The sequence below is a fragment of the Artemia franciscana genome, chromosome 8, assembly GCF_032884065.1.
Source record: "Artemia franciscana chromosome 8, ASM3288406v1, whole genome shotgun sequence".
Lineage (NCBI taxonomy): Eukaryota > Metazoa > Arthropoda > Branchiopoda > Anostraca > Artemiidae > Artemia > Artemia franciscana.
In genome coordinates, this window is record NC_088870.1 from 34,533,314 (window position 1) to 34,560,377 (window position 27,064).

At 36.8% G+C, this 27,064-nt stretch overlaps 1 protein-coding gene across 3 annotated transcripts in view; it reads left to right on the top strand.

Moving 5' to 3' along the window:
• LOC136030337 (NACHT and WD repeat domain-containing protein 2-like) overlaps positions 1-27,064 on the top strand; it is a 195,887-nt gene that overhangs the window by 11,237 nt on the left and 157,586 nt on the right. For all 3 annotated transcript variants that reach the window (XM_065709251.1, XM_065709254.1, XM_065709252.1), the window contains exons 6-8: positions 7,626-7,851; positions 13,253-13,451; positions 25,911-26,190. In XM_065709251.1, coding sequence (XP_065565323.1) covers positions 7,626-7,851; positions 13,253-13,451; positions 25,911-26,190 — 705 coding nt within the window. The remainder of the gene's footprint in view (positions 1-7,625; positions 7,852-13,252; positions 13,452-25,910; positions 26,191-27,064) is intronic.

The window sequence follows — 27,064 nt, forward strand, 5'->3', positions numbered from 1 at the left end:
GATGTTCTTCTTTTAAAAAATGAAAATAGTCTGGATTTTAAGATTTACAGAAAACCTACTAACAATAACAGATTTTGTCGTTTTTCTCCGGTCATGCTCGCCAAGTAAAAATTGGTTTAATCATATCCTTAACTGACCGCATTTTTAGAATTTGCTCTCCAAAACTCATTGACGAGGAATTATTGTTGTTAAAAGAGATTTTAATAATTAACCATTATCCGGGTTGGGTAATTGACCAGACCTTTTCGAAAAGAAGGAAAACATTTCTAGAATTCTCTGACGATATTCTGGAAACAAAAGAAAAGAAAGATATTTTTCGTTCTCTACCATATGTTCCAGGTTTGAATGAAAAACTTAAAAGAACTTTACGAAATAATGGTTTAAAGGTAGCTTTAAGAGGTAGTAATACTTTGGCTAGTTTTTTAAATTCTGGAAAGGAAAGCAACAAAGTGGGGTTTATAAAATTCCATGTAATTGTGGAAGCTGTTATGTGGGACGCACTAACAGAATTTAAAAATGAGATTGCTACAACATCATAATTCTATTTCATCGTCTTTAAAGCAAAATACCAAACCTGAAGATTTCACGTCCCCCTCTCGGAACATATCTTTAATTTTCCAAATGATTTTATTTTGTTTGAAAATGTTTCTTTGATTTCTAGGGACCAAGGTTTAAAGCAAACTTTCAGGGAAACAATCGAAATTAAAAAAAAATATTCAAGAATAATTCCATAAACAGAGATACAGGTGAATTTGGATTGAACTCAATTTATGATAATTTACTGAGGTCAAATAAAGTAAATATCCCCTCACCAAAGAGCTATGACCTCTGTCCACTTAATATGTCAGATAAATCTAATGAACCGGAACCGAATAGGTCAAAGAGATTGGCTTCCGCTATTGCATTGAAAAAAATAAGAACAATAAACTATATGTAATTAGTTTATTAGGTATAAATTTTGTTTATTTTTATTCATGTCTTTTAGTTTTACTGCTGATGATGAACGCTGTATATGTGTTCGAAATATCCAGTTAAATAATTTTATATCTATTCACTGTCAATAAAAAGGTTTCATCTCTATTTTGAACTGTTTTGCTTTCCTAGGCCAAAGACTAAGAGTCTGTGATTACCTTATTTATTATATACATTTCTCATAAGAAAGTTGTATAAATCCATAAGAAATTCTAGTTTAGCTACTTTTTGCCATCTTGGAAAGGAGTAAGGCTAGGAAAACAGACCTTTCAGAGACGGGCCTACAGACTGGTCCTAGGAAGCTATTTTTAGGCATATACCTTGCTTATTTTATTGCTTTTTAAGGAAATGCGTATGATTTGAGGCACTTTAGCCTCCCTACAATTCTCAGGCAACGGAATGATACCAAATTTTTCAAACCTTTTCTATACCTCTCTTTGAAAAACTTATTTTTATTTTATTCTCGTGGGCCCTGAAAACTATGATTTCTAGCATTGATATAGGAGGAACGAGAGGCATTGGGGTTATTTCAGAAGGCTACATTCTATGCTTCTCAAATGCTCATATATTTCTACTTTTATAACTATATATGTGCTTTTTATGAAATTTAATTTTACATAAATGATCAAATAAGATGTATTTTTTCACTTCATTAGAAAACAAAGTTTGTATTTCTTTTTAAGGAAAACGAAAGGGTATGCCATGTGGGATCTTCATCAAGCATGCATTGCAATGAGAACTCGGCCAACGCAAGACCAACAGTCATCATGTATGACAAGAATGCTAACCCTTCAAGACCAATGGCCCCCTTACAAGTCGAAATTGCTGCCCCTTCAGTTCCCATGCAAGATAGATTCTTCGGACCTTCTACGTTCCCCATGCGATTGGGACTACCGGACCCTTTGTACCATCCAACCATGGCAAAGTTGACAGTCCAGTAGTAAGTAAAATTATTAATAATCTGGCTGGTAATAAGCTTACTGTTTTACCCAGCTAAAGTGTATTCATTTTAGATTACTATAGGGGCCGCGTCGATAGATTTGAGGGGGGTTGAAGACCCATTAGCCCTTTTAAGAGAGAAATAGCTAAAAATAGGGCATTCCAGTGTTGAAAACTTAGCGTTTTACTGTAAAAGGGGGACTTTGTTCAGGGAGGAGAATTTGAAGACATTGCCCAATAGATTTTTTCATTACAATGAAAATACCCTATTCTTTTTGGGTTATTAAAGAGTCCTAGCCGGTGCTGCTCTTGCCAATCCGACAAGAAATAACTAAAATAACAAATTATTTTCAGTTCAACAAAGGGGCAGTTGAGAGCCTTGGTCCCGTTAGTTCTGAAGGGTTTCAGGAGCCACTGGCCCTTAGATCAACACTTTCCTTTTTTCAGCATAATAACATACTCTTTTCATAGCCTAAAATCATAAATACTTCAAGAGGGTAAAAATTATTCTTTTTCCAGGATCCTGAAAATGATGTCCCACCATAGATTGATGATCTGCTGACGGATTTCTTTGGCGAGGATGCAGAACTAATGGATATGATAATATCTGTAAGCATTTTTTTAGACTGAAAAGCATTATAATATCAGAACCGTAATGAGGGCCCACTCTACCCACATTTATGGGATAATTTCAGGTCTTAAATTTTTAGCTTGTAGTGTGGGGGCTAAGTATTCGAAGGATCACTTTGGAAGTCAGTGTTTGACATACTCTCTGATCATTAAGCTTATAGCTGGTATTGTGGTCTCAATAAATCCGAAGAGTCACTTTGGGGGTACATGTGTGAAATAATTTCTGGTGATCAGACGTTCAGTGGGTAGTATGGTCCTTTTATTTCTGAATGCTCACTCTTATGTATAAGCAAGCTCCCCCTCAAATGTTTTCAGGCTAATATTCTCTCGTCTTTCAGTTGTATATAATTTTTTTCTAAGGACAAAATCAAGAGTGTTTCAAAGAGATAATAAGTTCTTCTTTTTTTCTAGGTTCACATACCGGCATTACCAGGTACACAAGGGCCCTATAATGAGAACATAGAGACAGCTACCCTGTCACCGAATTTGGAATATCATGGAAGTCTATGCACAGATTTTGTGGAAACTAAACTTGAGGGAGATTATAGAGTGTGGGTTAGCCCTAGTATAGTTATTCCCAACTTTGAGTCAGATAGCTTTGTGAGGGAACTCGGCCTCGATGTGGAATACTCAGACAATCTGCTAGAGCCAGTGCCATCTACCGAGGTCAAGAGGGTGTTAGAAGACGCAGTGCCCAACCCTCCAAGGGATAATGATATGGGGAACCCAGAACAAATTGGTACCGGCTCACCCCCTGTTTTGCCAGTTTTATTTGGCAAACTCTGCTTTGCACCATACACATGCCTCTAGAGCTGAGTTCGGAGACCCCTTCAACAATCTTACCAGTGGCCGCATCCGATCCAGTATACATAGTAACTCCCATGTCAGTCAGATATTGGCACAGCTTGAACGACATATTTGGGAGGTGGTAGGGCAAGATAGCATTAAAGACAGGCCGTACTTACTCGTGTTACCTACAAACGGAGATGCAGGTGCTTCAACAGGACTTACATTATTTTGAGGGCGTTTTTTTGGTTTTGGGTGGATTGGGTCAATAGTTTTTTTAAATCTAAGTTTAAATGTTACAAAGTTTAAAAGTGAATTTGTTTTAAGAGGGAGGTGGAATAAGGTGGTAACACATAATGCAGATTTATAGGGTTGTAAAGGTACATAAGGCTTCTCTTTCAATACAGGTTTAGAGTGCTTCAAGCACGAGGTCCTGGTGGTTGGGCATAAAACCAAGCAAAGGGATACTAATAAGACACTAAGACAATCTTGCAGTTAATTTGGGGTTAGAAGGGTCAGAGTTTCTTAAAGTAAACTTAAGTTATTTAAAGGGGCAATATCCTGTAAGACTTAAGAGGATTGATATTTTTGACAGGTCTAATAAGCAGCACAGACCCTGTTGAAATTCAGAATTTCTTTCTTATTTCACATATTAGTCGGGATTTAAGGGATGGGAGTGAATGGTCTTATTGTTCAATGTGTTTCTCTAGATTCTGTACAAAATTAAAACTGAAGTACTTGAAGCACTGCAAGCGTCATCGATACCAATCTCTGGAGACAGTTTTGGGTGACAATGCCATCTTGCATTTCAAGAACTTTCAGGATTCGCTCTTACAGAGTGACAAGGTGGAAATAGATATCGAAGCCAAACTCATGGATGTTTGCGATCCATCCAGCTCGAATTGTGTTAAGGGATATGAAGCCATTGCAGTCTCTTATGTCCATGCCCAAAGAGACTCAAGTGATGCCATGAAATTTGTAGAGGTATTTGAAACATAGAGTGGGGAAGATTGTCTAGACACAGCAGCTATGGTTGCTCCTATTAAAACTACTAATAAGTCAATTTCACGGCTGTAAAATTTAAATTATTCAGTGACTCTATCGTCGGTGGACGAGTTGGACATTAAAAATAAAGACATTTGCTGGGTTTGCAAGAAGAATAAATATCACGTATTTGCCGGTATCGAGCCATAGCTTATTGTAGAAACAGATAAGACAGATGTTTTGAGTCAGTGAGCGACAAATCTGGCATAAGCCCTTTTAAGGATTGCATTAAAATGATGTCATTTCATTTGACAAAAAGGTATTTGTCAAAGTAAAATACTCTCGAAAAGGTAATAACTCTCGAATGGACTACCCCAACTGGGATGGATGCATTTATCCAGAGCTAGTGAAAAGCCAAGCTCCAAATAAGTTAATTTTGAATCCGATACGGTTAGCGATTTGATATCCAAAGATATGCTTGTAGGTCCAAAGGTGTACTTTGTGCAAACGCAAAATGAAGATATAAAAAAAATTATGCAAGGAGGTGCCTTCACACTATGCAAAGAAAAATTTTTATATGAGTATTTATAGGAACGGTGTAGAAAATAATTTAGTTCCAAGAGCGAGGGTAATTGCCATTTGCTCTTTTAAATTTAATAGCTATACAATTCGAGCAGAGAAAAATGCCATGTCGGCCATATCGTATAAAGTGTATGTGCTCTATAAATTATAGATTATAAATACAATAGCTATATAAAATATGCAAGGAGGTGCCTTCACACTATGCAAAGAAAAATTTTTATATGAGTGTTTATAGGAACGATGTAGAAAACAATTTAGTTCCATGAACGAGGGTAATTACCATTTGCTCTTTTAAATTTAATAGCTATACATTTCGAGCAGAGAAAAATGCCATGTCGGCCATATCGTATAAAGTGTATGTGCTCTGTGGATGTTGTGGGAGTACTTACACAGAGTCATTACTGTGCTTCAGATCGATACCCTTGTGCTGAGTACAGACAGTGTCTCGATCTTAGAAAGCTCAAGAGTTGATTTGAGGAACAGGGGGTCCATTTTTTTTCAGTCTCTATCCCTGACAGTCTCCAGCTCAGCAGTGTGGTTTTTCCAGTGTTTTTCGAATGTCTTAAAATTTTTTCATTAGTTAATATTATTAATTTTTTTGGCTCGAAGTGTAATCGATGTTTTAAAAAAGTGCTTGATATTATGCCATTATTTTACAAGTTATGCAATTGCGCCAGCTCGTCCTGAACCGCAGTAGGCACACCGTTTTCCGCCCCGACCCGGCCGCCCCACCTGGTGGCATGTCCAAGTACTGTTATCGCCCCTGTAAATATGTTCAAGTGTCTATTTTGTTTAAATATATTTTATGGAATATGCAGTGCATTTATTTATATTAAAGAAACCATGTATTTTAATTTTTGGGTATTCATTCAACAGATTGCGGCTAGGTTCGGTTGGTTGTATTTTGACAGCGAGAAGAGTAATATATATTAATTTAGAACTCATTTCAAATTACTTCTTCTTTGACCATCAATGTCTGTAAAAACAGCACTTTTAACAAAAATAATTTAAAATCATGATAAAGGACTCTTAGAAAATCTTAGAAATATCTATTGTTGCTACACGGTGTGGCTAGAGTCGTATGACAAAGTAAAAACTATTGAACCAGACATTAAATTCATACCGGGGTTTGAAATGTTTAGTATTATTGCACCAAAAACGTGGTTGATTATTGGTGATTTAGCAGAGTCCATTGACGAATAGTCTCAGGAGATATTGCAAATATTCATGATCTGGTTTCATCATGAAAAAAATTTGTGACTGTTTTTCTCCACAATCTCTGTCATTACAGTAAATGTATGAGAACTCTAGCTTTGAATTGAACTTACTATTTCATCTAGAGGGTTATTCGTGATTCAAGTTCTCTTGTAACTTTAAACAAGCAAATATATCCTGATGAAAGAAAATTTTTACTCTCGTCGTACAATAAAGCTACTAATAAACCCTACAGATACATTCCATTGGATCTCAATCAAAACACTCCCCAAGAGCTGCTCGTAGTTATGGACATTTTTGACTTTGAAATTACCATACATCTAACCGTAAATAGTAAAAATAGGTCATTAGTTGCCATCATGATACTGGATAAACTACATTAAAGCATACATTTATTTATCGTCCTAAGTAATTCAAAACAAGGCCTTAGGAAGGATATACTAAAACACGGGGTAAACAGTGAATTCATTAATCTCCCATCTGATTTTGAATTCATTAATCTCCTATCTGAACTCATTAATCTCCTATCTGAGTTTTGTTTATATTTTACTGAAGGCAATGTCCAACTGACAGAAGTAGTTATGCAACGGAAAAAGCAACATTGTTCACTTGTATATGTCCTTGCTTGCAAAAGGAAAGGAAAATCATTTGAAAGAAAACGGCTTTTACATGCGGATGGTACTTTTTTCGTTGTTACTGACGATAATCGCGGGATTTGTAAACACTACTCTCTAGAAATGGCTAAACCTCACAAATTGACACTAATAGAACACGCTCTTTCCCCAAAAGAGCACTCTGAAGATAATCTTGATAAATTTATTAACCTCAAGACAATGGCCAATTATGAAAAATTAAGTTTGCTTCAAAATACCCTTCAACGTCTTGATAGACATACGCCTTACCACAAAAGATCGCTCAAAGTAAATGTCATTGATAACACTCAAAGTTCTGAAAGTTCAACATCCCCTTCAGCACCACCATCGCCAAAATAGGGAGAAAAGTTATCTGAAATTTCATGATGTGTGGTAGACCTAATGCCTCAATCATATCGTGAGCAAAGTAAAAGTTAAAATCGAATTGTTAAGCAAGAGCGTTTAGTAACGCAAGTTACCCACAGTCTACTTAAAGTTACAAACATACCTTAGAACGGGTGAAGGAGCAAGCCTCGTATCTACTTCTTTGTGTCTCTGGTCGTCGAAAGAAGGTAAACTTATACATTGATAAATTCTAGATCGAAAACAAACTACATAAGTTGGAGATCCCGAATTGACAGCAAACATCTCTTTTTTTTGCGATCTCAGACAAGTTGCATTAAAGTTCAGATTGAGTGAAAGATGATTGAAAGACAAGTCTTCTTACAAGACTTTAACCCAACTTCACCACACTAGGGACTGCAAGGATAGGTTTACCAATCGTACCGCAAGCCTGGTTTTTTTATGTCTTTCTCCTATCAAAATTTCCTTCGTAGCATTGAACTTTCCTTTTTTGTCTCATAGCATTATTTTATTTCATTACAGTAACCGAACGTGAAGTAATAAATGGACTGTTAAATGTAAAAAACACGAAGAATCATTGCCTGAGCTATGTGAGGATAATAAATAACATCAATCTGCAGAATGTAAGGAAAGCTGGGCTGTATATAGACATTTTAAACAGACAAGTTGACACAGAAGCGGTTCGTCTCATGGCAAATCTGAGAGATGAACGAGTACCTAATCGAATAGAACTCACTAATTACAAAAAGTAAGTATCATAATACGGTAAGTTAACCTAACTTCGGCTTAAGCATAAAAACTGGAATAGCCGTGCCGCAGGCTTTTTTTCTCAGTTGAAAAAAAAGAAACGAACAGGAAGATAAGACTTCAAACCAACAATAGAATATTATAATCCATGGAATGTACAGGATCAAATACGACTATGAAGCGTGGCCACTTCAAAAGGCATATTAATGCCAGATATTTTCCATAGATCATCTAAGGGTAATTTTAAAACTCGTTTTACCGAAGGTATGTCAAACAAAAGGATCTGCGCAAATTTGGTTTGATCCAACCTTATAAGGGTATTATTAAAAAAAGGCAAATGCTGTGTTTCGAATGAAGGATAACAGATTGCCAGAAATCGTACTTTTGGGCATCCTCCTGGGGTAGCCTTAAAGCTGGTCAATCCCAGATAGGTGGTGATCAGAAGGATTGACAGAAAATCAAAGTCATAGGAGGGGGTAAAGAGTGAATCTTTTTTTGAGAAATTGGGGTAGATGAGGAACAGGATCTGCTGTGCTGGCCACGGGTGGTTTGTTGTGGCAATGACTTGTCAGTACGTTTTAATAATATTATAATCAGCACACCCCCTAGTATTCAAAATGCGTGAAATACGCATTTTTATCCAAAGTAATACTTTGGTATATATTTTATCAAAAAACTTTTATTTGTCTTCGTCTGGTTAGTTTAAATTTAAGGGTTCCATTCAATAGTTTGCAGATTTCAACTTTAAGATATATTACCCAGTTTACACCAATTCATCTAGAGCTCTTCATGGTTTTGCTTACTCGCTTTACTTTCGACGGAAACTAGACGCTGCTCCGCCTTAATTTCACCAGCAAAATTCTTCATGAGGCAAGGTCATGAGCTACGACTTTGACGTGGTAGATCCAATCTCTGTCACAGATTCGACCGAAGAAATGAAAGCCCTCTTGCGGTTCTACGTCGTTTTGTTCCATTGACCACCAATTTCTTTATACCTTCAAGGAAACATTTCGAATTTTTGAGCGGCTGTGCTTTGCTAACAGACTTTGAGTTGCATAGATGGTCTTCACGCCTTAGACAATAGCACAGCCAGGCGAGCCGTCATCTGTTTACAATTTCCGAGACTGGGTGCGGTTTTTTACAGCACTGACGGATCTCATAGTTGGATTTCCGTTCATGGCGTTTGAGGTGTAGAATCCAACGAAGGTATTCGTAACCATAGAATCTTAATTTCTAGTCAATGAGATTTCGACGGAGATTCTCTTGAACATAGCCAATATCCCTGTTTTCAGCTCTCATGAAAGTTCAACTGTTAAATATGAGCAAAATCACTAGTCTCGAACAAAAAATTTGGACATAGTACATGAACATGGTTGCCATTCTTTGAAGTTTCCTCAGAGCTGAATGTACTGGTCAATGAAAAATTCATTTGCGAACAGTTTTCGACCTGCTCCCTACCTCAGAGCAGCTGGCCAAAAAAACAATTCGAAGGCAGCGAGGCTGTACGTACAGCCGATGAAAAGACTTGAAAAAAAAAAAAAAACTTTTCCAGTTTTTCGAAAAAGATTTACACGTTTCGGGAAGATTGGTCATATTTTTGTTCGGTTTATCTACACATTTGGTCGTATAACAAGAGGAAATGAGAAGTGTGAAAACGGCAACCGGGTTGTCTTGAGGTAGAGGAATGAAGGAAGTACAGACACCTCAGTGGGTGATGGGACGTCCAGCCTATGTTCACGTTATTCTGCTGACGCAGGAATTGACAAATGTTTCGAATCACACAAGCAGCCACCACAAAGATTCTGGTGTTTCAAAGCAGCAGAAGAACTGTAAAACGTGAAAATAGTTATTGAATTTGTTGAAGAGTCGTCTCATATCAAGAGTGATCTGCTATGGCTTCAAAGCCTTGCTACTGGTGAGACTGTTGTAGAAAACGTGAACGCCAACAAAGCAGGGGAAGTCGGGAAGAAGATTTTTGATAGAATGGTAGGGAAATATCTGAGGAGCATTCTTTCAAACAGAAGGATCAGGCAGTCGTTATGGCGGCGAAGCGTTTAAACCCTTCATTGCTGTTTCAGTGTCTTCTAACTATATCCAAAAGACAGAATATGGACGAAGAATTTTCACTTAAGTATTAAATTTTGCTCCTACCCTGCGTCCCTGTTTAATGATTCTGGTACGTCCCGAAACACAAACAAACCAGAGCTACCAAAAGCTATCAAGCGACGTTCAGAAATTGGTACTAATGAGGGTAAACACAGTATAAATTGCATTTAAGTCTTATACGGGGGTGCTTTGATTTACAGGATTCCCCGGCACAGGCAGATAAAGGTAGGTAGGTATGTTTTATTTTTAACCACAAAATAAAAATAAATAAAAATGACACTACTAGTAAATTATCGCAGCAATAAGAAAATCCTAAGGACTTGTCCTAAGGACAGAAACATATTTGAATATTTCAGACTGATACTGGAACTACGTTTTGGCCAAATACCCAGACACCATTTGCTGTCTTAGATGGCTACAACATCGCTGATTCGACAAAAGATATGACTCATACTAAACGAAACCGTGTCTCCTGACGGCAAGCACTGTTTGGGCCAGAAATGAGACCGGGCTATCAAAAAAGAGAAATTTCTTTCGTGAAAAAAGAATAAAGTCTGTTTCGTCAATGTAGCTTCTGAGCTAAAGTTGTCAAGCTAAAGTCAAGCTAAGTCTGCCAAGCTAAAGTTGATGCTGACTTGCTTATTGTTATTACAGCGGTTGAGTGTTCAAAGACTTTGAAAACTGTAGTTTTCAGTGATGATACTGACTTTCAATGTTCTTACTTTATCATTGTGTTCCTCAGCACCATAAGGTCTAGCTGCTCAGTGAGCCTAAGCCTACCATCAGGCACAACTTGGTACATCGAAGTGATCTTTAAGAAGATTAGGACTGAAACTTGTAATCTGCTTTTTTTTTTGCTCACCTAATTTTTGGCTGCGACATAACTTCCTGTCTACATGAACTTAGCAAAGGGATTGTGATTGAACGACTGAGGAACAATAAACAGTTTGGAGAAACTTGTTCAACTTTTACTAGAATTGAGGCTTCGAAAGAAGAGATTGTAGTGGTGGGAGAGAGTGCACTTTTAAAATTGTACGGTGATATATACTGACAATCTGGAAAGTTACTGACATCAAATGTTTTAGCAGAAAGTAGCCACATCTACAACTTTCGTCCATCCCCATGATCTACCTCCTAATTCAGCAACAATAAAATTTCATGGTTTCCGAACCTATCTTCAAGTACAAGATTGGGTTGGGCTGCAGAACCCTGCCCTTGATCTTAAGAATTGGGGACGGAGGCTAAAAAACGGCATGCTGTGCCCTATCCTCAAGGATCCTCCAGTGGCACAAAAAAAATTCTCAGGCGTCGCAAAGTGTGGCTGCAAGAGATCATGTGGGATCCTGTGATAGTGATTTGCGCAACAGTCATCGAAATGGCATTGAGTGCGACATTGCTTGCAAATCTTGCAAAAGAGCAATTTTAATTTATCTGTGATTTTTTGTTCAAATTAACATCAATGATTTAGCCAGCTGTGGGGAGTTGTTTATTGGATTTTACGAATTTGAGGTGGTCAAGTTTATTGTGGGAGATTGGGGGTAAATTGACGTGGACACGACTTCTTTTCTTCATTGGCAATCCAATTTTTTTCTATATGAATTCAACTTGATGAGCATGATTGTCCAAGACGAAAACAAAGTATATATTCTTGATCTAAGTACTAGATTTACCTATTACCAACTTACTGTACACGCAAATTAAGTTGTTTTTAAAAAGTTGTCATTTTAGAAGAAAAGAAAAAAAACAGTCAATTTCGACTCGTCCAATTTTCAATTTCTAATATGTTTTAGAGAATTATTTTCCGGTTCGAAAGTTACCAAAATCAAAATTACTACAGTTTGTTTGAGGTTAAATCTTAAATTGACTGTGCTAATATACAAGACTGCTTCTGATAATCGACTCGTAGACTCTAGTTTATGTAGCGCACACGCTTTTGTTTCGTTAATAAATAAGGTCTGCTGTAAGTCTGATTTAGAATAATTGGTTTTAGAATAATTGCAAAAGGTGAATAGTTCATGTTTGAACAATTTATATGAATTTTCACAACAATTTTTACAGCTAGGGATTGTGGAATGTCCCGAGAAGAGCTTTCTGGGGTGCATTCTGGAGAGAAAAGAAGAAAAGAACAGAAAGAATAGATGGTTGCTTCTAGAATATATTACAACTACCAAAGATTGAACTCCGATTCGTCAGCACAACTATTAAAAAAATTATGGTAGACTGGCCAGGATTCAAAAATTGAAGTTGTTTGTACAAAAGTCGAATGTGTTACTGTAAAATCCTCACGCCCTCTTTGCTAAGCTTTTGCTGCAAAAATCTCCACTAAGGAATTAGAAGCGCTTGCGAATCCCTGCACAACTCGAAAGTTGAAGGAACAGAAGGACCGTTGACTCTCGAGGACCTAAAGGGTGTTGGAAAATGGAGCCACGGTCCGTATCCGTCAAAAGTTTAAACAGGGGTTTTGAAAAAAGAAACTGTTTAGTGAGGAAGATGCAAGTCAAAGCTAATCCAGGAATTACAACTTTTATTTTAGTTAACCACAACCTACACTTCAAGTCCCACACTATATTCGACACACTAATTTACACCAATTCAGACAACCGCAGTAAAACTAAAAATATCCACCTTCCAATATCACACCCAGAACTTGCAAGCATAGGTACCCTCTGCTCCAAGCCGTATCGATCCCTCCAATTCCAACTGTCAAGAGAGAACAAGGCGTCAATAGCAGCCAAAACTAACGATGGAGAATATGCCTCCGAAACTGTGGTCCCACACACAATGTCTCATAAGCCTGGAGTTCCTAGCATTAATTTGTTTTTATCCCAGAGTATCATGGATGTTTTCTAATCATTTATTATGTTTTATAGTTTGTGTAGACTTGTTGTAAGTATAATTTTCACAAGAAAAATTATACGGCTGAATATTGTCAAAGTTGTCTCGTCATTTTCTAAAATAGTCCGTTTTAAGTCATTGAAGGGGGGTGGGGTGGCTGTTCCTTATAATTAAAAACGGGTGGCACTTTCAGAGTTCACCCGAGTGGCACCTACGCTAGTTACGGTGCTGTTAAGGGTAAAATAAAGTTAGATATTCATTAGCCCAATTCTAAATTTATTGTTAAGAAATGAAGTTATATTTGATAATTGTGAAACAAATCAGTTATAGTTGCTCAAAGTGCGATTCAAGGAAACAGCTTAAACCTGAGATTTCAAGTTATCTGCAACTCCATATTACATATTTTGAAAGAAAATGCAAAAAAATGACCCAATAATTTGTTGTTGAAATTTTGTTTCTAGATATACTATAGACTGGATTGGCAGAGATGGCCTTGCTGCAGACACTCATGAAGAATATATTCAAGATTTTATTACTCATTTCTACAAAAGCATGATACGGCTGATTGATCGTGCAATGCGAAAAGAAGATTCTAGTCCTCAAGGACAAATTGTCACAGAAATACTTCAACACTTGCATGCTTGCAATAATTCTGTTCGGGTAAATATCCTCTGTCTAGCATTTTTTTTCATATGTAGCCAAAGTCAAGTGCAAATTGAGCTTAACCGTACATAAAAGTTATTGTCGCCTCATTTGTAAGAAAAGTGGACAAATGACCTTTTGTCGCCATATTTTCATGCTGAATTGACCGTTGAATTATATACATCTACCGAAGAAATCGAAGCCTCCAAGCGGTTCTACGTCGTTTTGTACCAATGACCATAAACCTTTTTTCTGGCGGTCGGGATTACATTTCCAATTTTTTGAGCGGCTCTAATTTACTAACATACTTCGAAATGCATAAATGGTCCAAACTATTCGACTATTAAACTATTTTATCTGGTTAAGTAACAACAAAGTCCAAAACAGAAAGGGATGGCAGAGAGAGACAAACTGAAAACAAACGGCTAGGATATCAGACACGGTCACCGTAGAAATATAACAAACTGAAAAAAAATAATTGGCATAATTAACGTAATTGGCGTAAAATTCACAAGTTTTTGCATTTATGTAAAAATATACAAGAACCCGAAATGACGAGACGCTGACGAGTTGCAACACATTGATTTAGTTTCTAGAATGTAAATAAAAATAAGAACTATTCAGAAATTCACAGATGAGATTTCAAGTAAAATAGAGCAAACAGTAGAATAAATAATTTTAAAAACTGAATGTCTAAATTTACTACCATTTATGTAAAATGATAATAGAAAACAAATTTAATAATAAAGGATAAACCTTGCCAATAGAGCACAAACTTAGTCTTTATTAAAGTTATGAATTGGCTAATTATTTTTTTCCATTTAGCTCAATAAAAATATATTTTATACATATAATCGGTACATTAACTTTAATAACGGTGAAAACAAAACATTTTCTATTTGAGTACTACCTTCGAAATTGGACAAATTTTGCAGCTCATTGTTTTATTTTTTTCTGGGAAAAAAGAAGAAAAAGTAAAAATGGCAATTAATTTGGAAATGCTAGTAATAATAGGAAAAATTGAAAATTCTTCGTGTTTTTACATAGTACCTGAAGAGCCACCTCCAAATAAATGTCTTACTGAGAGCATAGAGACGTGAGGCTTTGTTTAGTAAAAAAAGCTCTTTCTTTTATGACTTGGACTCCAAGTGTCATTTATCTTGTGTTCTAAGCCCCCAAACAGCTTCATTTTTGAAAAGAATGTCTATCAATGATAAAATGGAAATTAAAATGAATAACCACATCAAATTTTAGAATAGCAGATCACTATGGATTAACAGATGAGAGCAAACACGACATAATTTATAATGCGCGATCAAGTGAAATTTAAAATGAACAGAAATTACTAGCAAAAGAAATTGGGCTACCAACCCATAAACCCTTTAAAGTACCTAGGAAATCAAAATGAAAGCCTACCTTCCCCCTGGTTCCGTCTTAGCTCTATTCATACCTGGAAACTGGATTTTTTTTTCTTTTTTTTCTTTTAGTTGCTGCACAAACATTTAGATAAAAAGCTTTGTGCCAAGTTTTTATGGGCAGTGTTACCATAATAAATCCTGAAATAAAACGAAAATAAGCAGAAACTAGTTCCGTAAATTTGACTATGTTTTCGCTTGTAAAAATTCAAAAATATACAGTCTTTTGATCTCTAGCATGTTATTTTCTGTTTACGCCATCGTTGTAAACTGGGTGAATAGGGAAATACCTTCAATGTAAGCTCTTATCCTTCGATAAATGCTTTTTTGACACTGAATATGCGTAAAATCTTGATTTTCGTCTTGGAAATTATGCTATTTAATCTCATTTAAAATTTGTTCTTTACATATTAAAAATTAAGCATTAAAAGTGATACATTCAAAATCAGAAGAAAACAAGGATTCTAATGATATATGAATTTAGTTTGAAATACTAGATTAATACAAAAAAATAGCCTTTCTAAAATGTTCTTTAGATATGTTTTGTAGCTATTAATCTGAATTATCAATCTCGAATGGTTCTAAGAATAAACATATAAATACATAGCTTAGATTTTTAACCAATCACAAATGTCTGTATTACTTTTCAGTTCTTATTTGATGACAAGATGCTAGAGTAGCGCTATGTTGAACTAGCAAGACAAAATGGCCGGTCGCTTGTTTTGTTAACCACCGAGCTTTTATTTCTTCAGAGCCATTCAAACACACTACTACTTTTATTGCTGTTACCTTTTACAGTTACTTTCAAATGACATTATTTTGAAATGTTACTTCTGTCCTCATCCTAGAGAACCTTAAATATACCGATAGTAGACAACCATGCTATGAAATGTGTAAAACAATTCCTCTCCACTGTCTTACCTGCTGTAATGACCTCTGACTAGGGTTCCGTCAAAAACTAGCTGTTAGCTTGTCAGTTTATTTTTTATGATGTTTTGAATTAGTGAGTAAAATGTGGCAAAAAACTTTGGAATTTTTGATGTGAAAATCCGGAAGAAAAATGAAGAAACTTTTGTGCACGAAACTGGCAATTATATCATTGCTCAAAGTATCGGGTTACTGGATATGATCTCCCTACCCGAGACAATTTTTCAGAAACAAGCAGAACAATAAACGACCCAGGTCAACATTAAAAAGTGGTCTTGCATTCCCAAACCTGCTACAGGTTCCAGCAGCAGCCGGCAATATTTCTCAGTTACCTCTCTACGACGCGTCAAAAACAACCAGCTCAACCTATTCTTAAGAGATATCCAGCTTCTACTTTTAGCGGAAGAAAATTTAGTGGGGACTACTTTAAGACACGAATGAATCGAATACTCATTAAATTTGTGTTTAGCTTGCTGCCATTTATCTAGTGGGGCTGTCAGGATTGGGAAAGCTGTTGGGAAAAGACCTTTCATCGAGACAGGATTTTGTAAGTCGAAAGACAGTCTGGTGTATTGAAGCATTTCTTCAAGGGGTTATGATGAATTACTAACATCCGTGAACCGGGGTAATTTTTTTAACTGCTGGAAGAAATATCTAAAGATAATGATAAGCTGAAAGACAAGTTACAGTGTCGATTTGGTCACCATAGCAGTCATTAGTACCAAAACTCAGTGGTTACACTAACACTCTTTGAATTATATGCAAAGGTGCGACAAAAGAGGCCGAGATGATCATTTCCTGAAGTCGTTTTGCTTCACACGCTACCTCATTGTTAGAACTATCAGAGGCAGCTGCTAGCATAGAAACAATTCAATTAAATCTGGACTTCACCTTTGAAATAGAGCGTCATGCGCCAAACAAGCGAGTTCGGACGATCATCTTAAGATCCGACACTTTTTTCCCGCTAATTCCAACACTTTCCAACACATTTTCCCGCTAATTGGCCCGCTGGGATTCTACGAATAGTTTATTTCAAGCATTACTTCATAATATAAAATGTAAAGTCTTTGCAACAAAGAGTAAAATTTTGAATGTTCACTAATGTTTTTCAGGCAAGTCATTTTACTAATTTGTATCCCACTGTTTTAAGAAATTCCCCATTGTTCTTCTTGTTTTTAGTTTTAATGAGGTGTTGTATCTGAATATGCAAAGCAGGTTTAGGGTATTTGCAAATTGTGTGCTCTCTGGACGCTACCCCATACTACTAATCTATATATATAAAAATAAGTTGTCTGTGTGTGTGTGTGTCGAGTGACGTCATGTTTGTGTGTCGACTGACGTCATGTTTGTCGACTGACGAAATTACAGACCGGGACATCGGGACACAAATGATGACCGGGACACCGGGACATAGGGAATATAAATGACGACCGGGACACTCAAAGAGAAAGCGACCGGGACACAAGGAATATTCGATTAGCAATCACCATCAACAAAGCACAGGGACACAAATGACGACCGGGACACAGGGAATATAAATGACGACCAGGACATAAGTAAAAAAAAAAAAACCAAAAAAAAAGGTAAAAACTACAAAAAAAACTAAAAAGAAAAAAAAACTAATAACTAATAAAAAAAACTAAAAAAGCTAAAAAACTAAAAAAAAACTAAAAAAGAAAAAAAAATAAAAAAAGGAAAAAACTGAAAAATAAAGGAGAAAAACAAAACTAAAAAAATAAAAATAAAAATAAAAAAACTAAAAAGGTAAAAACTACAAAAAAAACTAAAAAGAAAAAAGAAAAAAACTAAAAAAACTAAAAAAAGTAAAAACCAAAAAAAAAAACTAAAAAGAAAAAAAGGAGAAAAACACAAAAATTTATTTCATCATATACCAATTCAAAAACGAATTTATATACAGACCGGGACACCGGGACACAAATGACGACCGGGACACAGGGACACAAATGACGACCGGGACACAGGGACACAACTACAACGGGGACGCTGGGGGGCACAGGGGGATATATAAATGACGACGGGGACACAGGGAATGTTCGATTAGCAATCACCATCAACAAAGCTCAAGGGCAATCATTAGAATCATGAGGTATAACTAAAAAAACGGTAAAAAACTAAAAACTAAAAAAAAGACCAATTCAAAAACGAATGTATATACAGGACGGGACACCGGGACACAAATAACGACCATAACACCGGGACACAAGGAATATAAATGACGACCGGGACACTCAAAGAGAAATTACAGACTGGGACACCGGGACACAAATGACGACCGGGACACAGGGAATATAAATTACGACCGGGACACAGGGAAACAACTACAACGGGGACGCCGGGGGGCACAGGGGGATATATAAATGACGACGGCGACACAGGGAATGGTCGATTAGCAATCACCATCGACAAAGCTCAAGGGCAATCATTAGAATCATGAGGTATAGATCTGAATACGGATTGTTTTCCCATGGACAGTTATATGTTGCATGTTCAAGAGTCGGTAAACCTGACAATCTATTTATATGCACAGACAATGGGACAGCGAAGAATGTTGGATATTCGCAAGTTTTACGTAGTTAAAAACATATATATATATATATATATATATATATATATATATATATATATATATATATATATATATATATATATATATATATATATATATATATATATATGTGTATATTCACAGGGGGACACAGGAACACAACTACAATGGCGCGTAACAATGGCGCTGCGCGCCACCCCAACAGCTAGCTAGTATATAAAAATAAGTTGTTTGTATGTGGGTCTGTCGAGTGACGTCGTGTCATCATGTCGTCATGAAGTTAGTTGTCGTCATGTTTGTTATGACAATGACGTCATTAAAAGTATTTAAGAAAATCGTTCAAAGACAAATTTTTAATTGTAAGAAGATCGTGGACGGAAAAATGTATAATTGTAAAATGACTGAAGAACCTACAATGGCAACAGCCGAGGAAGCTGCTCAAAGAGTCTATGCCAAAAAACTTGCGGCTGATAGAGAAAGTAAGAAAAGAAAGCGTGCCGAGGAATCACAAGAACAGCAAGAAAACAGGCTTGCGGCTAAAGAACGCAAAACCGCGCAGTTAGATGAAAATCCACCTGGACAGCGAGAGTCAAAACATATCAAAACTGAAAATGATAGCAATGATGATCGGGTTTGGGATTTTGACTTGGATAAGGTCATCAATGCTTACCAGATTTAGTTAAAAAAACAAAGGTTCGGCGATATGTATTTCTTAATTATTTCATCATATACCAATTCAAAAAAGAATGTATTCAAGCCGAAGTAGCTCAGTTTGTAAAGCGTTATATTCCAGGTTCTAGGTCCGAGAGGTTCCAGGTTCGAACCTTGGCTTTAGGAAAATAAAAAGTAAAGAAAAACACTAAAAAATAATAAAAAAAAACTAAAAAAACTAAAAAACTAAAAACTGAAAAAGAAAAAAAACCAAAAAAAGGAAAAAAAACTGAAAAATAAAGGAGAAAAATAAAACTAAAAAAATAAAAATAAAAATAAAAAAACTAAAAAAGGTAAATGTATTCAAGCCGAAGTAGCTGAGTTGGTAAAGCGTTATGTTCCAGGCTAGGTCCGAGAGGTTCCAGGTTCGAACCTTGGCTTTAGCATTAATACAAAAGAAGAAAAAAAAACTAAAAAAGGTAAAAACTACAAAAAAAAACTAAAAAAGAAAAAAACTAAAAAAAACAAAAAAAAGTAAAAAGAAAAAAAAACTAAAAAGAAAAAAGAAAAAAACTAAAAACGCTAAAAAAAGGTAAAAACCAAAAAAAAGCTGAAAAGAAAAAAAAGGAAAAAAAAATATTTCATCATTTACCAATTCAAAAACGAATGTATATACAGACCGGGACACCGGGATACAAATGACGACCTGGACACAGAGAATCTATCCATCTTCTATATATGTAAAAATAAGTTATTTGTTTGTGTGTCTGTCTGTCGACTGATGTCGTCTTTGTCCGCCTATGACGTCTGAATTATTTTATCATATACCAATTCAAAAACGAATGTATTCAAGCCGAAGTAGCTGAGTTGGTAAAGCGTTATGTTCCAGGTTCTAGGTTCAAGAGGTTCCAGGTTCGAACCTTGGCTTTAGCATTAATACAAAAGAAGAAAAAAAAAACTAAAAAAGGTAAAAAATACAAAAAAAAATAAAAAGAAAATACTAAAAAAAAACTAATAAAGCTAAAATACTAAAAAAAACTAAAAAAAAGGTAAAAAACTAAAAAAGAAAAAACTGAAAAATAAAGGAGAAAAAGAAAAAAAATAAAAATAAAAAAGCTAAAAAATGTAAAAACTACAAAAAAAACTAAAAAGAAAAAAGAGGGGAAAAACAAAAAATTTATTTCATCATATACCAATTCAAAAACGAATGTATATACAGACCGGGACACCGGGATACAAATGACGACCGGGACACCGGGATACAAATGACGACCGGGGCACCGGGACACAGGGAATATACATAACGACCGGGACACTCAAAGAGAAATTACAGACTGGGACACCGGGACACAAATCATGAGCGGGACATAGGGAATATAAATGACGACCGGTACACAGGGACACAACTACAATGGCGCGTAACTAATATGGCCCGTAACGACTTACGCGCGCGGAGGGGGGGCTTGGGGGGGCGTGAAGCACCCCCACCAACTAGGTGTTGGGGTGGCGCGAAGTGCCACCCCTACAACTAGTCATGTCATATTTCTATACGAAATACTTGGTTTCCTTTTTCAATCCAAAAGACAGACCATGCACATTATATGTTTCCAGCATCTCTTGCTCTAAATGTAAAAATATTGCACAACACTATTGTTTTGACATTTTTAAATCATTCTTTTTCATTTTAATGAATTGCCTCGTATCATCACAATTTATTTATCAGTCCTGGTTGAACTTCGCTGAGGTAAGGATGCGGGGTCTATTTTGAAATTTTCCATTTTAGTTTTATTGATTTTATCCTGTTGTAAGTTTCTTCTTCTTATACATTTTTGTATTGCTGAGGACGGCCCTTGGACACAGGGCCGAAATATTCATTCTAATTTGTTTCCCATTGTCTTGAGGAATTCCCTACTGTTCTTTTTGTTTTTGGTGTTAATGAGGGGCTGCATCTGGAATATGCAAATCAGGTTTATGGTATATGCAAATTGTCCACTCTCTGGACCATACCCCGTACTACTAATGGTGTCATCTTTCTATACGAAATGCATGGTTTCCTTTTTCGATCCAAAAGACAGACCATACACATTTTATGTTTCCAGCATCTCTTGCTCTAAATGTAAAAATATTGCAAAACACTATTGTTGGACATTTTTAAATCATTCTCTTTCATTTCAATGAATTGCATCGTGTCATCACAATTTATTTATCAGTCCTGGTTGAATTTCGCTGAGGTAAGGATGCTGGGACTGTTTGAAATTTTTTTCATTTTAATTTTATTGATTTTATCCTATTGTAAGATTTTTCTTCTTATATATTTTTGTACTGTTGAGGACGGCCCTTGGACATAAAAAAAGGTAAAGGATACGGCATTAGACTTTACAGTCCCTACCGGCGGTGCTGATCTCCGTTTCTTGGCCCTTTAGCCAGGAAGTGCAATGGGGGGCTCGGGGCCAACCATCCTGTGCTTTCGCACACCCTTCCTGTTTACCTTCCCCAGATTTTTCCGGGTACCCATTTATAGCTGGGTCGACTCTGGCTAAGCTTACAGAGTCTCGCCACTGACCCCCGTCCCAAACTGAACAATTGGACATAGGGCCGAAATATTCATTCTAATTTGTTTCTCATCGTCTGGAGAAATTCCCTATTGTTCTTCTTGTTTTTTGTGTTAGTTAGGTGTTGCATCTGGATTATGAAAATAAGGCTTAGGATATATGCAAACTGTGTACTCTCTAGACCATGCCCCATGCTACTAATGGCGTCATCTTTCTATACGAAATGCATGGTTTCCTTTTTCAATCCAGAAGACAGACCGTACACATTATATGTTTCCAGCATGTCTTGCTATAAATGTAAAAATATGGCAACACACTATTGTTGGATATAGAGAATCTTTATGCCAAGAAGAGGGAGAATATTAACAGCTGAATACTCTGATGACACACGGTAATTTCTGCTTGTTTGAAGTCCTTGTCGTTTTGTAGTAAGGGCCTAAGTCCACTTTTTTTTCCAAAAATGAGCTAAGCATATGGTTTAAAAAAATTCGAAGAGATACATCGATTAGTCTATTCAAAATGGGCCTATCTTTAATTCTGACCAAGCTATAAATTATTATTATTATTAATTTATTACCCGTCAAAAACGGAAAAGACGGAGTATATAAAAGAAAAAGAAAGAAAAGCACAACAATTAAAATACACTTCCACTACAAATATTATAAAATAACACTAGTCCAGGGGTGGTTGGCTCTTAAAACATTGGTACTGGATTTGGAGATTCTTCTCTCTATGGCCATGGAAGGGTTGGTGACCTTATATTTCCTGGAGATGTCGCCATTGCTGTGCCTCAAAGGGAGACGCAGGAGAAACTTAGCATATCTATAAAATGCGCTGCAAATGGCTTTCTTTTCAGTAGCTGTGTATATTTTCCAGAAGGGAACCAGAGCAAGCAGATGGGGGGTAGTAAAAGCATTGTATAGCCGGGAAAGGAGAGGACGGTTAAAACGATACTTATTGGCAACAAGTAATCCGTAAGACGCTCGTAGACGGGAACAGAGGTTGTTTGTCAGTGCTGAGCGTGTGTCCTTCAATGTAGAAGAACTAGGAAGGCCAAGATACGTAAGGGACTCACAAGGCTTAATCAGAGTATCGCCAATTTTAACGGAGAGGTTAATTGAAAGCTCATTTTTTGAACCATTGAAGAAAAGAAGTTGTGTTTTAGATTCGCTGAAGGAAAGTCCGATCTGCTTGTATGCCATTGCAAGTGAGTCGTAATTTTGTCGAAATAAAGAAATCGAACGAGAAACATGAAGAATGTCATCAGCAAAGTTCAGCAGCGAAAGATTAATCCCACGGAAAACGCACGACGGCTTTATTACATGCTGTGCTTCGATAATAGGGTTATTAAACAGTGATGGAGAAGTTTTGCCACCTTGACGTACGCCTTTCTTGACACTCAGCATTTCTTTAGAAGGAAAAGTGCCGGACGAAGAGGGGATCAGGATGACAGCCGAGAGCTTGTTGTACATACTGTAAACAGGGGAAAGGATGCAAGAGGAAACACCTCGCTGAAGGGCTTTGAGCAGGATATGGCCATGGATGCCAGCATCGAAGGCTCTACTAACATCAAGTGCTCCAAAGACAAGAAGATCACCATTTTTATCTGCATCAATAAGAAGATTTGCAAGAACGCTGTGAATGTGTTCCCGTCTTGAGTGCTTTTTGAACCCGAACTGGTTGTCCGGAGTAGTGCATCGAAGTGCGATTTCATCAAAAATAAGGGATTTAAATAGCTTACAAAAAGCTTTAGGCTTATGATATGAAGCGCACTGGTCAGCTGGTTTACCTTTTTTGAGAATAGGATGAACCAATCCAACACCAAAGCGGTCTGGAACGATGCCAGTAACGAAAATCATTTGAAATAGCAGAGAAAGGTGCTCTAGGAGAAGATTTCTGGCAAAGCTTAAATGGGCACGAGATATACCATCGATGCCCTTAGATTTCTTTTTTCTAACTGATCAATTTTGGAACGCATCAAGGACGGAGTGACCAGGACACCAATATCCTTAACTGCAAACTGAAGCTCCTTATCAAGGGCCTGGCAAAAGGTGTTATCTAGGTAGGAATTAGGGGCTGAAAATTGGTCTCTGAAGTAGTCGCACCAGTTTTTTTCTGGCATGCAGGGCGGGCCATTGGAAGATTTGTTCTTAGCTCGAAGATGCCATAAAGCAGGAGGCGAATTATCGACAATCTTGCTGGTACAAGCAATTTCGTTAGCCTTATGCTGTGCGATGGCTTTGGAAAATCTACGTTTCGTGTAAATACGAACAGCGTTGACTACTCCGGAGCGCGGCTTCCCACAATCTGCCAATAATTGTAGCCAGAATTTCGCTGAATCACATGCGGCCCGGAGATTAGGATTATTCCGCCAGTTAGGCACTTCCGTGCCGTAGGGATTTTTGCGGACCGGAACTGCAGTTTTCTCAGCTGTATGGATAGCATGCGTTATCTCAGAACAGTAGATATTTATTAGGATGTTTTTTTCTGACTCTACTGTCATTTTCGGACAACAGAGAAGTGCGAAAGGAATTCGGATCTTTGACAGTATGTAGTCACATGAACTCTGGTAGGAATCGATTTTAGCAGGTTCCCAGTTGAGGCTGAACAACCATTTAGGTGGGGAAGTTGTGGGTGAATTTTGCGGCAAGGGCTTTATTTGAAAAGAATTACACATCGACATGTGGTCAGATATGGAGTAATCAAGAAGAACCGTTGTATTAGAGGTGGGTTTAATCATAGAAGAACAATAGAACTAGTCCAACTGAGACACGGAGCCACATTGATAGATGTACGTAAAATCACGATCATTTCCAACATAGGTGAGACTTGGACAAGCATGGAGCAAGATCTGAGATCTATTGTTTTCAGGGTCAGACAGTTCACAGTTAAAGTCACCAAATAGGAGACAACTTAGGCCTTCATCTTCATATTTTGATACTAGCTTGGCAATAGATGTAAATGTGAGAGAGAACTTTTTCTCAGACATATCATTACGGTAATTAGTAGGAAAATAAACTACGAATATAACCACATTTGAAAATTTAACCGCAAGGAAACTGTTAGACTTAGCAACTAGATTACCAAGTAGCTCTTTCCGTATCATCAGGGCCAAACCACCTGAAGGTCTACCGCGAGTGGACTTAGCATGGTGGAAAAACGGATTATGAGAAGACGTGAACTCCAACAGTTGACGACTATCGCTTGACAAGAAGTGTTCCTGAAGACCCACCAAGTCAAACCGCAAGCAAAGTTCAGACAGTAGGTGATTTTTCGGTAGAACTTTCCCATTGATGTTCCACGATACAATTTTTAAGGTCTCTTCAGGCAGTGGAATTCTTTAGAAGAGACTGAACGACAGGACATTTAAAACTGTAACATGGGTGGTTGGAGGAATTGCAAAGAACACACATAAGTGCCTTGGTACACGGATTATCTTTGGTTGTGGAGTGACCAGCCTCACCACACCTGGAACATTTTCAGGTACCTGAGCACGCAGACGCAAAATGACCATATGACTGGCAAGAGAAGCATTGGGGTGGCAAGCGTTGAAATATACTAATGGGGAGTCTTTCGTACCCTATGATTGGCGGAAAGCGAATAGAAGACTGGAGGTCCTCTTTAGACTCAAAAAGAAGCTTAAACGAACGGGTGTTTCGGATTGGAGTTGCTTTCAAACAGTTGGCAATCAGATCACATAGGCTATTTTCATTCAGATATTCAGGGACATAACGGATAATACCGAAAAAGGAGGGGCATTGGAGTTTAGGCTCTACTTCAGGGTTATTCTCGCAACTCCAATAGTTTGATTCTTTCTCGCAACTCTACTTTTTAAAACAATAAAAAACTTTAGCGTAAAGAGCGGGGCGTCGAGGAGGAAAATCCCCTTTCATATACGGAGTAATTTCTGTTCGTTTTAAGTTTTAATGTCCCTCCTTCCTTTCCTTTCAAAAAACTTGTTTTTTTTTATTTAATTCCAAAGTTAATCCGGCTTAAAATTGAACTATTGTACACTGGTCAGATGCCAAATCAATACTAAATTGGAACTTGTTCCAAGAAAACGTAAAAAAGAGCATAAGTCCCTTATATTCTAAGAAACGAACAATTAAGCAGTTATGACAGTTCCAGCGGATTCTGATTGCAACTTAACTAGGAATTTGTCTTTAAAGTTTCAAGTCTCTTAAATTCCAATGCGTGAGACAGATTTTTTTTTCATTTTGCGGATTTGTTTTCATTTTTCTCTCCGGTGAAATTAGAAAAATTGGACTTAGGCCCTTTCAAGCGTCATGGAAGTTTCCTTCGCTTTTTGTAGTTATATCTGTTCGGCTAAATAAGTATGAGTCTAACATATTTTGAATTTGTCTAGGTATTTCATGGGAGAGAAGACATAGTCGAGCGTGTTAAGTGTTACGTTATTGGTTCTTCTGCTTTTCCATTGGTGCTCTACGGCTCTGGTGGATGCGGAAAAACTTCTCTTCTAGCTAAATCAGCAAGTTTGATTTTTGATTGGCTGGGAATACAAAAACCCTCCCGTAGAGAGAGCTATCCAAGCGTACCAGTAGAAGAAGATCAACATCAAGAGGAAGAAAAAAGTGATTTTGAGGGTGATAAGGATGTAACTACTGCAAATCAAAGTTTTGCATCAGGTATATTTTTTAATAATAAATTACGATTAACGACACTGAAAGATTTTAATGCGTTAGATTCAAAGAAAAAGTAATAAAACGATCATATGAGGCTGATTATGCTCAAATTTTGCGGGCTGCAATTATGTAATGGCGTCGTTGAGGGAGTGGGGAAGTGAGCAATTGCTCCTCCCCCAAAAGTTTGGAGATGAAAAATTATTATATAGTCCTTACAATTATTATAAATTTTATTATTATTATATAATAATAAAAATTATTATATAGATGCGGCCCCTCTCCCCCCTCAATAAAAATGCAGTAGCTACGCTCCTGCAATATCGCGTTCGATCAAATTTTACTCTTATTGCTCCAATACAGGTAATATGTACTATGTCTCCTTTTTCTATTTTAAAGACCGCCTCCGAAATTCGCCTTAGCTCTAAGCTGGTTGTCTATGGCTAAACATTGATTCATACAAAATCCCAGAATCCCAAGATTTTTAAATAAAGAGACTGGCAATACAGAGCTCTGCCGGGAACCCTACTTTAGTTATAAGTACTCGGTTAGTTTCTTGTCAATGATTAAATGAGAAGCAAGTTTTTTCTACTGAAAATAAGGGGCAACATTAAGACTTAAAACGAACAAAAAATATTCCGTATAAGTCGGGCATGCCCTATCGTCAAAACCCTGGTCTTTACGCTAAAGCAACTGGTAATTGGCACGTGGAAAGCTTGTACAATTGTTATTCTCACTGTCAATGTATTCATTTTGTGTAAACTTTTCCAATTTCTTTGAAGATAAAACTAACACGAGTATTGATGGCTGTAGAGAATTACCTAACACTTTTCAAGTTAACTAAGTTAAGCGTTAACTAACACTTTCAAGCTATTTTCTC